Source organism: Sparus aurata, chromosome 18 (genome assembly GCF_900880675.1).
Source record: "Sparus aurata chromosome 18, fSpaAur1.1, whole genome shotgun sequence".
NCBI classification, from domain to species: domain Eukaryota; kingdom Metazoa; phylum Chordata; class Actinopteri; order Spariformes; family Sparidae; genus Sparus; species Sparus aurata.
The window spans coordinates 10,377,524-10,391,812 of record NC_044204.1 but is presented as its reverse complement, the minus strand read 5'-3'; the positions used below and the strand labels follow the sequence as shown (position 1 = coordinate 10,391,812).

General features: G+C 43.6%; 1 protein-coding gene across 4 annotated transcripts; it reads right to left on the bottom strand.

Moving 5' to 3' along the window:
* Positions 1–2,423: 2,423 nt before the first annotated feature.
* On the bottom strand, positions 2,424–14,084 carry nocta (nocturnin a). Of its 4 annotated transcripts, none has more exons than XM_030396273.1 (3): positions 13,472–14,084; positions 5,004–5,303; positions 2,424–4,465 (listed from the first exon to the last, which is right to left on the bottom strand). In XM_030396273.1, exons 1-3 carry the CDS (start codon positions 13,689–13,691, stop codon positions 3,597–3,599), a joined length of 1,389 nt encoding a protein of 462 aa, XP_030252133.1. In that variant the 5' UTR covers positions 13,692–14,084; the 3' UTR covers positions 2,424–3,596. The 4 variants fall into 4 exon arrangements, with proteins under 4 accessions (XP_030252133.1, XP_030252136.1, XP_030252134.1 ...); XM_030396276.1 differs by lacking the exon at positions 13,472–14,084 and adding an exon at positions 8,414–9,186; XM_030396274.1 differs by lacking the exon at positions 13,472–14,084 and adding an exon at positions 7,108–7,707.
* Positions 14,085–14,289: the final 205 nt, after the last annotated feature.

Here is a 14,289-nt window from a genome sequence, read left to right as displayed (position 1 = left end):
TGAAAACTGTCTGAAGTTGTTATTCAGCCATCTGGAAAATGAAATGCCACACAGCTGTGGCCACATTGGACAAGAAATACATGAATATAAAATGTGCAGGGTCGGCCACAGAGAGGCGCTGTGCTACTGAGTCTGATTAGTGTAGTGTAGACCATCACTGTCAGCTGGAGAAAAGTTTATTTCTCACCTCCATCTAGACATTTTTCAGGTTTTTAGATGTACACATGGAGTAGTATATAATTATTCTCCAATGAAATATTTGTATTAATTTTAATATTTTTGTCATTAGAAATTATATCAGCTTTGGGTGAAAAGTTGAATCTCTCAGAAATGTGCATGAACATCAGAATAGTTCAGCATTTGTTTTGCTCTAATGACAGCGTGCACTGACGCTGCATGCACTCCACAAGTTAGTGTAAAACCAGCTGACTAATTTTTGTCAGTGCTGTATCATAGGCAACTCTACTTATTTCAGTTTCTTGAAGAAGTTTCAGCTCTCATCCAAGAGGCTTCTTGAGTTCTAACTAACTGGAGGGTTTTAAACTGTGTGGGAGTGTCGAGTCGTTATGTGGGTTGCTAGGGCGAGTGAAGTGAATGGTTATTAAGCTGTGCGGTGAGGGAACTCAGTGCTGCATTGCAGGTGAGTGACAGTAATGTCATAGGCCACCTCTGTGCAAAGACGGAGGTTCCAGTTTGATATAGATGGAATTTTTTTACTCCTCTTTCAAACCATCTCTCTTTTTGGGCCAAGATGTTCACATTGTTGTCCTCAAAGGAATGATTTTTCTCCTTCAGATGTTAGTGGACAGCAGAGTTTTGACCTGAGGAGGCGGCCCTCCTGTGTTGTGCACAGTTTATGGAGAGGTTGTTTGGTCTGTGCAGTCCTGGCTGCACTGAGCAGCATAAACTCCATTACTCTGCTGTGACATCCCAACACACACTCTGTGACATCACAAGCTTTGTGAAACACGTGTCACATCATGCCGGGATAACATGAGTCAGCAGGTTTTGTACTCACTTGTGGAAACCATGCAGCTCGAGTGCATGGAGTGGGACAAACCGAATACTGAGATGCTCTGACATTCAGGGACACTCTTCAAAGGGTCAACCTTTCACTCACTGTTAAACTCATTATTTGTATTGAAAAAATAGTATCGCAGTGTACTGACAGCGACCTCAAGCTCAACACACACACCACAGTGACATTATGTGGCATTTAGAAAACAACTGCAGATGGCTAAAACATGAGCATATTAAGAGCCAAACACTAATTTAACAAACCATGTGTTGCACTGAATGATGCTTCTAGGTTGATAAGAGTTAATGAGAGGCTAACGGGAGGTACATGGATCTGTCAACACTAGCTGCAATCTGATGCTGCCTGAAAGGAAAGGACATGCTCTCTGATGTAAGGTTGTTATGCACTCCTACAAAGATAGTTTATTATTAACATGAGTGGAACATCTGGCAGACAGCTCTTTGACTTTTCAAGGTTCTTCTGGCTTTCCCCCAGATGTTGGAACCTGGCTGCTGGATTGTTTCTCCATTCAGCTGCCAAGTCCGTCTGCCATGCTCACTGATGAGACTGCGTTCCCAGATGGTGGTCTGGGTGTTGGATCTGGTTGAGTTCCGGACTCTGAGCAGCCCAGATGAACTGGAACACCATTTCTTTATGGAACTGGCTTTGTGCACAGTGTCAAGTAGAAACAGGAAAGGAAAAAACACTAACTGTTAAAGCAAAGTTGAAGACCACTGTCTAAACTAGGGCTGCTAAATATGATATAAAAAATATGACAATTATTTGACATACAATGTGATCATTGATCATTTTTCTGAAAAAAACTGAGGCTCTACCACTATCTCAGCCAGAGAGAATATCTGAGGTAATTCTTCAGGTTATATATTTATACATAAAATGTCAGACCTCCCTCCATAATACACCTCGCTGAGCAAACAAACCTGACTCTTGGACCTCTTCAGAGAGGCATTTTACAAATCATGAAAACTTAGTTAATTTGATCCAAAAACAGCAGAGAGCGCTCACTCGGACTTAGCCTACATCTAACCATTGTATACAGGAGGTCAGACCAATGATCTGAATATTTATCAACTCATTTCCAAACTATCATGTCTGGTTTAAATGTTAGAGGAAGTGGCAAACGGTCAAGTTAGCACTCCACATTGAACTCTTATAAATCAGGTTGCAGATGGGCCACAGTACTGACAGCAGCATCACCCGTCTTCAGTAATATCACCAGTGCAATGGATAGTAAGCATGACTGTTTCACTTTTTATTAATTTATTTGAATACCTCCACTACAGCTGGTCCTCAAAGTTTTTTGAAACACCTGAAATTGATTGGATTTGATGAAAAATTGTGACAGTTTGCAAATGATGTCATTGGTAAAAGACAGGCAGTCAAGTTTTAAGGCTGTAGATGGAGGTGTGCCACAGGGTTCTACTCTAGGCCCACATCTCTTTATTAACACATTTGGTGAAAAAGTTACAAACAGTACAATTCATCCATCCAGGGCCACAGTGTTTTATGTACACCATTGCCCTCTGTAGGCCAGGCAACTTGAATGCTGATTTTGGTTCTCTACAGCAAACATTACTTGATGTTGAATTACTGTTGAACCCAGCCAAAACAAAATGAATGCTTTTCTCTAGAAAACTGACAGTTCAACTGAAATACATATCACTACTTTTAATGCGACACTCATTGAAAGAGTTGCCTCTTATAAACACCTGGGGTTCTGGCTGGATGACAAGCTGTGCTTTAGATGAAACATACTGAATAACTGAACATGTCCTTAAAAGCAAAACTGACATTTTTCTATAGAAAAAATACATTTATTTGTTTTTATTTATTTAGGTTTATGTGATCTCTGTTGCTTTTCATACATTGCAAATGTGTTCTTACAGTTTTTATATGTGGGCATCATTGCAAAAGAGAGCGTGCTCTCAATAACCAGCCCTGTTTGAATAAATAATGTAATAATGAACAAACCAGAAAACAGAGAATGTGTGTGAAGTGTTCTTTAACAGCCGTCTTCACTTGATCAGTCCTACGTAATTTATCATCAGTAAACAGTGCTACAACAATAAGATTAAAAATGACTTTATTTCATATGTTAACATCTCTCCTCATGTTCAGTGTAGTCACAGCAACCACACTGTCACCAAAGTCAAACTGAAGAACCATCAAGGTTTAATTCAATGCAAAATAAATTAGTTTAAAACACTCCAGGAGCAGCTGCTCATCACCAACTGATACAAAGTATAAAGAATAATTTAAGAACAATAAGTGCTAATAGTTTTATGTACGTATTGGAAACAATATATAACCACAGAAATCTCTCGGCTGTTCACAACTCAGTGGACCAAACTCAACAGCTGTGATTTCACAATGTCTGGTGTTCCTGTTCAGATGCGTGCATCCTTACAGGAAGTGATGCAGGCCCTCTGTTTACTGGCTTCGTGGTGACGTCACGTTGTCTTTACTCTCCGATTTACCGTAAAGTGAACGTGTTGTTTTTGGACAGGCGGTCCACTCACTTAGTTCTGCTTTTGGTTCAGGCGGAGTGATGAGCAGTCTACATCAACCTATAGGACTCATCCCTGAATTTGATGTCACACAGCAGTGATAAATGGTCAGAGGGGTAGTGGTAGGAGGGGAGGCGGTCTGGGCCAATCTGCTCCTCTGTGGGGATGTCCAACAGGCACTCCACACTCAAAGCATCATGGGAGTACCAGATGTAATCCAGAGTGCTGCAGCTCTCTCCAGAGGGCCGGATCTTCCATGTGGTGTAAGCTGGCTCTGTCTCTCCGTCAGAACTCAGCAGCTTGTATGCAGAGTTCAGGCCGAGGGGGGAGGAGCTGAAGCGTCGGTAAACATCCTCTGAGGGCTCTGCATTAAAGTCCCCACACACAACTAAAGGGATGCTGCCTGGCATGGCCTGGCTCTGGCTGGTGCCGCCTCTGCCGGATGTAATACTGCGTAAACTTTGCAGCAAGTCGGCACCCTGTGCGCTCCGCAGTCTCTCCCAGCCGCTACGAGCTTTCAGGTGAGTGACGGCCACGCACAACTGCTGACCCGTTGCCTGGCAGTTCAGCGTCTGGACGATGGCGACCTGGTTGGTGGGCAGCATCATGGCCGACAGCCGCAGGTGAGCTGTTGCCTGCAGGGAGAAGCGTGAGCGGCGGTAGAACAGAGCGCAGCCATCAGGACCGTTATTCTGCTCTACATCCAGACAGGGAGACCAAGGTTTGGCCATGAAGCTGCCCTGGTAACCAAGGCTGGCCATGATTGGCTGAAAAGTGTCATAGTAGTGGTCCACTTCCTGTAAACACACAATGTCTGGGCGGTAGGTAAGGATTTCCTCCAGGATCAAGTACTTCCTCTCCTGCCACTTGAGAGCGTCCAGTGGACAGCGGACGAAGCCGTCCTTCCCCTCACCAAGAGCTGCAAACAATGAGAGAGAGATACACAAGATGAGTCCACAGCCATGCTAGCTCTGTGAGGCTGTGCAGCACTGACTTTAGCAAAATGCTTATATCTGTGTGTAGCATGGTAGCGTGCTAATATACACTAATAATGCTGTTTTTCCTACAACAAGGTACAGGCTTTTTCTTTTCTCCACTCTGTTTTCCACTGCAGCTGCCATCCGCTAAATGTAGGTGGGATTAATAGCAGATCGTCATCACACTGCCACGCCCTGTTCACTTTTCCAGTAGCTGAGGCTTATAAAAGAGGCTTATTTATCATGTTATATAAGAGTAAATCTGATCGCCATTGTGGAACGCCGGCCAACCAGAGAGGAAGTCAGTGGGCTACAATAAATGTACTGTTTAATCAGAGCAGGCCATACTCAGCAGGGTTCATCTATTCTACTGGGTACAGTGAATGTTATCGCAATCCTTCTAGTAGACAGTCTGGTCAATGAATTTGAATGCAGCTTCTAAACTTCTACATGTTACTGGAGTCCTCCACAGATCTCTACCTTGTGCGAGTATGTTCCACTGCATGACCCGTATGGGTGGGTTGCGCATGTGGTGGCAGTGTGCCATGCTGTTGGGATAGACCAGATCCCGGTGTGGTCTGGCCGGACGTCTCTGCAAGGCTTCCTCGCATTCTCTGAGAAGCTGGTCCGGGTCAATCTCTGCCAGGTCCTGGTCCAGGTCCTGGTCTGGGTTCTCCTCCAGGTATAGGTCTGGCTCTGTTAGGGGGACGCTTTTCAGGGACTGGGCCAATGTACCAAAAAACCTGCTACTGCTACTGCTGCTGCCACCCATTGGACAAACTGATGGAGAGGAAACAAAGGAGAAATGTGAGAGGGTGTAACATTAACGGTGATACCAGATCAAGACCGTCAGTGTTTGAATGAGCGTATTGACTTGGACAACTTGTGAATTCAACTTTTCCTTTGGACTTGAAGAGCGGCACCACGTGTTCTGTGGTTATCAGTGTTCTGAAGCTTCAGTGTCAGCTCTCTTCTGAAAACCACTGAACTAAGAAGACTCTGCACCTTCACTGCCAACATAAACAAAGACATGTCAACAGACTACTGTAGACAGAACAAAGGTTTTGTTGCTATTTTTGTTATTTTGAACAGTTCAAGTTTCAGAACGTACTGACAAACATTTGTTCAGACCACTCAGCAACATGCTGACAGTCCAAACGGTCCAGTACATACAAGTTTAGGAGAGGACAGCAACTGGACATTCAACTGTCTGTCCGTCTACAACAAAGTCACATTATACTGAAATTCATTTTTAGTTTTTATTTAGTTTCTGTTTGAAGTTTGAAGAAGATAATCAGACATTTCGGGCTGGGCTCTATGCTGATGTATCATCTCTATGTCATTTTTACAACGTGATTCATCTTGATACAAATCAACTGAGTCTGAATAACAACAGTCAGCAGAAGGAGGGAGGAGAGATCACAAAGGAGTCATGAAACAGAAAAAGCTCCCTCAGTCTCTCACTGCCTCTCTTCCAACAAGGCATACAATAAAGTTAATGTGATTTGTTTCTGATTCACTGCTAATCTCTGTTGCGAGAGTTTGGCCCCGCTTAACTTTGGCTAGTTACAGAAGTTGTAACTTATACCTGTGGCTTATCACTTGCTTTACGAACAACAAACTGGAAGAGAATAGGAGCTGAAACGCAACACAAGCGTGTATAAACCATTGACTGCCAGGAATTCTGGCTTCACAGGATTTCACGGGTACTCTTTAAGCCACTGACAACACACCATCTAAGATGTCATGTTTGAAATGCAGCTGACTGTGTGGGGGACAGAAACACAGACTCCCTCTACCTCCAACAAGTTGTTACTGCAAAGAAATGTAATGCAATTAAGCCATCAGAAGCATCCGTATGTCTCCGAGACTGATTTGGAAACCCTGACAGATATGGAACATGAGTGTACTGTATACACACTGTTTCAATGTTTAGGAAGGAGGTGCACTGGAAATGGTGATACAGGCTAACCATGGGAATTAAACAAATCAATGTGGATCCTAGAGATGATGATATGATGACAGTGACATTGATGAAGAGTGATGAACTGTAATAACCCAAATGCCTGTGTTGGCCTTACACATCCACAGGGACTAAACAGTAAGGGAGAACCTATGATGTTCGACTGTATGGTCTGATGGTTCATATACACACGGGTCCTAATATTTGCCTTATCCAACAGGCTGTTCACATTCAGTCAACCTCCATCCTGACTGAGCCGATCACAACTGGACACCCATCAGGTTACACCTGGCACTAACATGGGTCATACCTTTTGTGATCAGATCCAACTATTGAACCAGTAACCACAATTCCACCAGTGTGTTCACAAACGTGGTCTGAGTGATCCGATCACAAAACACGGCTGTCAGGTAGGTGGACAGGTACAGTACAGGTGACACACTGAGGCAAAGTGTCAGGTGTACTGTACCTGTCCACTTGAGATGGGAACACACAGGACGGAGTCGACACCAGGTCTGAACAGTAACAGTTACACCTTCACCTTTTCACGTCCTCACTGTTGCCTGCCTCTGCTCTACTACTCCAGGTATTGTATACAGCTGTGTAGTATAAAGGTCTTACCAGTGGCCTCCATGTCTGGTCAAAAGCTTTCCTCCTTCCCTCCTCCAACGTCTGAGCACCAGGACAATCCACCTCTCTGTGTGTCACTCACTCCTGCCTCTTGTCTTTTATCCTCTTCCTATCCATAGCTTGGTCCCTCTCTCCACATTGTGACTCATTCTTTATCTGTCTCATCCACCAGTACATCTCTCTCCCTCTCTCTCTGAATCATCAGTTCTCACCCCCCTCCCTTCCTCCCTCGCTCCCTCGCTTGGTGACAGAATGACCTCTAGAGAGCTGAGAGACAGCGTAAGCCTGTCTCAGACGCACAGAGAGGGAGGGGGGAGGGACCGGAGGACCAATGAACTCTCTTCACTATCACAGTAGCTGTAGTGAAGAGAGATGCTGACCGAAGAACTGGAAGAATCTTTTGAGGGAAAAAGGAAGGTGAAGAAGAGAAAGGAGGGCCAGACTCCAGGGGCAGATGGGTGTTTATTTGGTTTGTATTTGGTGCGTGTGTGTGAATACTGTGTTGGTAAGGATGTTGTCTAATTTATTAAGTACCTGGGTGGGGTTATTCTATTATAATAATCAAACCAACCATGGTGCGCAGATTCTGATTCTGATAATGATCTAACCAGAGAGAATAAAATAATACATATGATGAAAATCATATGGCAGTTACACCATCTGTTGTTTAACAGCAAACCGAGTCACCAGATTATAATATATATTTCATTTACAGAAATATGATGGCTGCTGCGTGCTCAGGCCTGTGAGAACTGACCAATCAGAGGAGCGTGAGCCTTAACGCCCTCCTTTAGTGTGTTTTGGGATTTTTTTTCATATTTTTGTGTTGATGATGAGCCACACTGTTCGACAAATATTTCCCAACAAATAACTTAATTTTGAGCTCAGAGTTGCAAAATTTAAGATAATATGGAATAATGGCGTATGACTATTGGGCATTCAGACAGAGGGTGAATAGAGCTGTTGCAGCAAAAAAACAGTATGTGATAATTAAAGCATGTAAATGTTTTCTAGTGAGCTGAAAGTGAGCAGAATATGATACGATATGTCAGGCTACTTTCCTGTGACTTTAATCAGCGGGATGATTTCATCTAACCTAATTATGTACAAGCCTGTCATTGTCCTGGTCCTTCAACTTCATTATTCACACATAGTTAGCTTGTGCATTCCAAAAGTCTGGACGCTGATCAGTTCCACAAAGTCATCAATCAACTTGCATTCTATCTGTTCTATCAGAGGAGAACAGCAGTGACAGGACAAGACTGAACTAGAACACACAACGCTGACAGATACTCACATTGACCAGAGCAGATGGAGGAAACACACACACACACACAGAGTTTTCAGTTGATCCCCTGGTTATCCCGCTAACGCTCTTTCTTTGAGCCGTGCCAGTCGTCCCCCCTGCTCTTGTTCCTTCACCCAGTCTGCACAGCTGCACTGAGTGGGAGCTGATGACACACAGTGTGACTCTCATGGGACTGTCTGCTGTGGCAGCCAGACCAAGGATGTGCCTCCGTCACTGACTGGCCTATTGAAGAATACCCTCCTTCTCCACACACACACACTCAAACACACACACACACACACACACACACACTACAGACTCACAGAATGAGAGATCTGCAGCGTAGGCAATCCACAGAAGAGACTCAGTGAACTGGAATGACAGTCAGCAATGGACTGTGAGGAAGGGAAAGAATTCCCATTACTTTATGTGTCCTTCCTCATTCATACGCCTCCAGCTAGGAGTGCCAGTATGTCCTAGTTAAAAAAATGCCACTAGCAAGTAGCAAGACAACCCTGGTTATATTCTATATTCTTCTTCTTTAAACAGCGTGAAAAGATCCAAACCATCAATTAAGAGTTCTCTTAATAAGTATTGTTGTCTACTTCCTCTGTGCTATAGACTTCTAGTGTTGTGTAAAACTACAAGAAACATGTCAGTTCCACTCTGTACCAGTTGACATATTCCTTTTATATCAGGGGTCAGCAACCTTTACTATCAAAAGAGCCATTTTTGCCCCTGTCCCTCTCCATAAAAATCTGTCTGGAGCCACAAAACACATTTGTGTGAATAAACACAATAAATAGAAACAGAGTAGCAATGCAGAACTACAATTCTGTGTGTAGGCTTCGCATTTTTAATGTCGGAGAATATAAAGATCACTGTAGGCCTGAAACAGAGATGATGATAAAAAATATATACACATTAATCACCCCTGTACTATACCATGAACACGCAGTGTCGTTTAGTACTGCTGCCAGAGATAATCACTAGCACAGTGAACGTGGATTAATCCACTGATAAAATATTCTTCACAAATGCAGCATCTCCTGTTTGAGTTGCATTTTCTGAAAACATCCTGAAACTTTTTCCTTTTACTCAAGCAAGCTGCTGTAGATAAGAAGGTGAGTGGTGCTGGTCTCTCTCTCTCTCTCACACTCACTCACACACACACACACACACACACACACACCAGACACCAAATTCCAGGTCAGCGTCTCCTCACGTATTAGATTAAGTGATGCAGGGTGGAAAATGAATGAGGGACTGTCCTGTATTTATCTGTCGTTTATGACACACTGAGCTGTCTGTGGAACTGCTGAATTCCACTGAAACAAAGACAGACTGACACAGTGATACAGGACGATACGGACAAACCTTCAATAATCATTACTTACTCATCTCTAATTCTGACTGATGGTTTTCCACGTCTGAATGAGCAGATGTGTTCATAATATCTGAATATATGCCTTCATTCACAGTCATCAGAAAGGTTTTCTGTTTCAGTTTGAGTGCTGTTGTATGGACACTGCAAAGCAACCTCGAGAGATTTAACTTGTGAATGGAAGCTTAAACAGGCCTGACTGATCCTATACATTCTCCCTTGACCCCTGGCTTCTTTACTGGATGCTTATGTAACTGGGCCCGACCAATCCCATTAGAGATGGGGGCCAGTAAAGAGTCAAAGGAGTTAGATTAAGAGTGTGAGCCTCCAGAGGCCTCAAACACAGAAACTATTAAAGTGGCTAATTTAAGGCACCACTTTGCTGCTTAAGGCCATTTGGGAATGTGCACAAGTATGCAGGTGTGTGTGTGTGTGCGCATGTGTGCGGCTGTGATCTGACCACAGTCATGAGACTAGAGACCTGACCTGTTTCCTTGTGAAGGTTCCTAAAATACACACATGTCAACCTGGTGAGAGCTGCTCCATTATGGTTGGGTGTCATTTTGGGTCCGGTTCCCATCTCATCATATCCTTGCAGAACCTCTCCTCATTCACAACATTTAGGCAGCAGACTCACTTTCACCTTTTTCAATGACACTCATCAACAATGGCAGGTCATAGCAGCTGTAGATACCTGACAATACTTCTTTTTTCTGCAAGCCAATGACCTTCCATGGAAACAGATCTTTTGTAAGGGCAGACAACGCTGCTCTGTATAACCACTGTGAGTACACTGTGTGTTACAGTTACACAGACAGACAAGTTGTCTCGACTGAAACTGTTTGGCTGATTGAGTCACGGCAATTTCAGGGATCAGGATCTTCAAAGCAGCAACAATCTATATAATCACCATGAATCAAATGACACGTTAAGACAATGTGAAGATGTGAGAGGAGTCGTTTGTAGTGATGAACCTACATTAAACCTTGGAGGCAGTTAGAGGATAGCTGGTGAACATAGTGGAGCATTTAGCAGCTTAAGAGACAGATGTTTTTCTCATGAGTTGATGGAGACCAAAAACAGAGCTCAAAGAGTGTAAATATCAGACTTCCATTCTTCAGGTTAACACAAACACAAATGATTCATGATATGAAATGAATGATCATAATTAATGAAAATGTTGCTCTGTGTCTGCTGAATTTCCAAATTAGCAACTGTTTCCTATTAACTAGAGTTGTCAGTTTCCGTTGCAAAATGCAAATGATGTGAAAAACAAGAGGAGCTTCCCTTTTAGTCCAGCACTGGTTGAATACTCAATACCGTGTTGAAGCACAATTAACCCCCCTTTTACCTATTGTACATAGGTCGTTCCTGTGCTGAACAAGGCTAACCTGTTTCTGCTGCACCCATGAGGATAAACAAACCCACAACAATTATTGCAGGTTCAAGGTAAACTATTATGCACATCACAGCTTACATAATGTAATAGCTCTGAATCATGCGGCTCGTAAGTAGAGGGAGAGATACATACCAATTGATCGAAATCATTGGCTAATATAGGCCTATCATAGAAATATTGCTATGGTATATATCTGGTTTATTAAGATTGACTTGACGGGAACTTCTGCTGCAAAGAAGATGGTCGGCCTGAATGTCGAGATCAAGCGTGCCAGAGAGAGTACCAGGCCTTGAAGACAGTTTTTGGGTGGCCAAACCCTGATGCCCAAAAAGACTTTTTCCTACAAGCCAACAGTGTGAAAGACGTGCCTGTAAAACGGTAGATAATTGTTTTGGAGCCTCACAACCCCCACAAATGACTCGTTTCACGGTCAGAATTTAAGCCATACGACCAATAAAATTTTGAAAGTCTAGAGGAGCCTTTACAGTTAAATCATTTTATCCCCATTCAAGTTAGCCGGGCGCTAAACCAGAAGTTAGCTGGCTTGGTCGGCGGGAGTCTCCAGTACACACGCTCTGTTGGTTGATTCTATAAGGGATCTGAAAGAATTTGTAACTGTTAAGCAGATTTGATTTTAGAAGCAAAAATAAAGCAAAAATCTGCTAGTAACTGTCTGCTAGTAACATCAAAATGACCCTATATTTGAAGGCAACAAAACCTTTGTATTACAAGATGGTGGCTCATAATCCTTTCCCTACATTTAAAGTAACCAGGAAAATGATTAACACCTCAGCACCAGGATGAACTCTAACCACGTCTGATCACCCGGCAGTTTTAATGTAGGACTAAATGCAGTGTCATGGTTTGCAGTGGCAGGAAGGAAAGTGAGGCCGCTCAAACAGATTACTAGACAGAGGTGCCTGCTTAAGAGCTACAAGTGAGAACATCAAGAACATCCTGTAACCCAGTTTCAGAGAGGCAATAAATAGAACTGGTTAGTGATCGGGAGCAGTGTCAGCCACCGTGGCTGAAGACATAAAGAAGAGAGCACCACCTATAGAAACTCCAAGCAACAGAGTAATTGGTTGATGGGTCTGTAGGGTAAAGTTACAGACTTTATTGTTCGTAGATGCTCTGCTCTCCAAAGATAAGCATGTACAGGACACATGCTAATTATTGGCCAACATGGACCTCAGCTCAGCTCAAAATGATGAGTTTATAATCAATTATTTAACCAAGAGATTTGACTGAAAATTAATTAACAATAGGGGGTTAACAGATGAACAGTTTTAATCCTCTAAACTACTTTGCTGGCTTTAGGTTTGGAGTGAGGATTTGTTCTGTTTTATGTATCTGTAAATGGAGGTAGAGCTAGGAAGGAAATGGAAATGTCATCTTCAGATCTGGGAAACTGTGATGAACACTTTCTGACATTTTATCAACTAAATGACAGAAAAGGTCCATCATAATCAGTGCTACTGTATGACATTTACTGTATCTAGCACTGGCTGGTTCCAGGCTTTGAATATGAGAAGTAATGTTTTTATTCTCTCTCTGTTATATCTTTCAGATATGTACTGTTTGTCACAAAAAAAACAACAACAGTGGAAGAGAAATAAAAGAATCCGTATGGAAAATAATAGGTAGATACAGCGCACTTTGTCAATGTATTAAATCCTGGACCAGACAGATGGAGGAAGAAGGAAGCTGATATCCATTTTAGGTATCAGAGCTGTGCAGTAAATGGAGCTTTAGTTCCTATTGTTCAGAAGATCTCTAACGGACCAGGAAATTACACATTTAAGGAATTATTCTGGGCTGTACACAAATACTGACCCACCCTCACGACCCTCAACCACTTGTTTCAGGTGTATATTGTTTATATTGAGACTGAGATGGCTCCATGTGCTGCACAGGGGCCAGAGGTCACAGGTCCGTCACATCAGCAGCCTCACACATGGGATGAAGACTGTTTGTCTGACTCAGCCCGGTTTACAGCTGAGGTGAACGTAAATTTACAACACTGTCAGTCCACAAAACAACTGGACAGCTTTGGACTCTCTGGAGCCTCCACATGGTAAAACCCGACAAGGAAACTTATTACGTAAGTAATACCACTACGTTGATAGTTTGAGGATGACGAGGCCTGCTTTAGAAACCACCTCTGTTTGGAAAGTGACACGTCAGACGGATGAGTAAGCGCAGTGTTTAACTAGGTAGAAAGGCCGACTCGAGTTAAAGTCTGACTTGTTGAACACTGGGTGAAAAGTGACGTGTACAGTACCTGCTGCCGCCCCAGCGGTGGGTGCACCGCTCGAAGTCCCCTTGACTCCCCCTCCTCCTCCTCCTCCTCCTCCTCCCGCGACCACACCGGGGTGACACTGCCGTGTCCCCGCCGGGGCTGACACAGCTCCCGGTGAGAAGGACCTCCTGGCTGTCGGTCCCCCCCGCGAAGACGCACATAGCTGTCCGAATAGAGCCGAACAGCGACGAGCTGGATTCATTCTTCACCGAGTCCGACAAATGAAAAAGTGTAAAATTAGTTGAGGCCGCTGTCTATTACCTGTACCGACCACACCGGGCCATTGACCGGAACAAAGCTTGAGAACGTTCCGTCCTCGCAGGACTCTTCGGTTTTTCGTGTGTGTGTTTGAAGTCCACAAAAAGCCGGCACAAGTTACATCACGCTACACCGGCACTGAGGGGGTGGCCAACGATGGGCGAGTCCGGAATGCTTTAGCGAGCTCACGGAAACACTTCAAACTGCCTATATAATATTAAAAGCGAACAGCCCGCATCTGAAGTTATCTAACTGTTATTTTCTGCTTTGCAAACGAACAATAGGCTACATTTAAAAAGGCTGAATACAGTTATCCCTTCCCGTCACCAGTGGTTCGTTCCGCACCGATACTTGTACCAAAAAGGCGGAAACCCGTGAGAACGGGGCGTTAACTTTCCACAAATAAGCCAATCAGCGTTCAGTGCGCTTTAAGTACAGGAATGACGCATGCATATACGGCTCTGACATCACCAGCGCGTCCCTCCACGAATGTTCCCTTTACAGCACTCCCTACCTCCTTCTCACATTATATCACCTTACCC

What these genes read in the sequence shown, in the direction of transcription:
- nocta (XM_030396273.1), bottom strand. Translation starts at nt 13,691, where the DNA reads ATGAATCCAGCTCGTCGCTGTTCGGCTCTATTCGGACAGCTATGTGCG. An exon ending in CACCGCTGGGGCGGCAGCAG is followed by an intron (nt 5,304 to 13,471) that starts GTACTGTACACG and finishes CCTCTCCATCAG; the next exon opens with TTTGTCCAATGGGTGGCAGC. An exon ending in GTGGAACATACTCGCACAAG is followed by an intron (nt 4,466 to 5,003) that starts GTAGAGATCTGT and finishes CATTGTTTGCAG; the next exon opens with CTCTTGGTGAGGGGAAGGAC.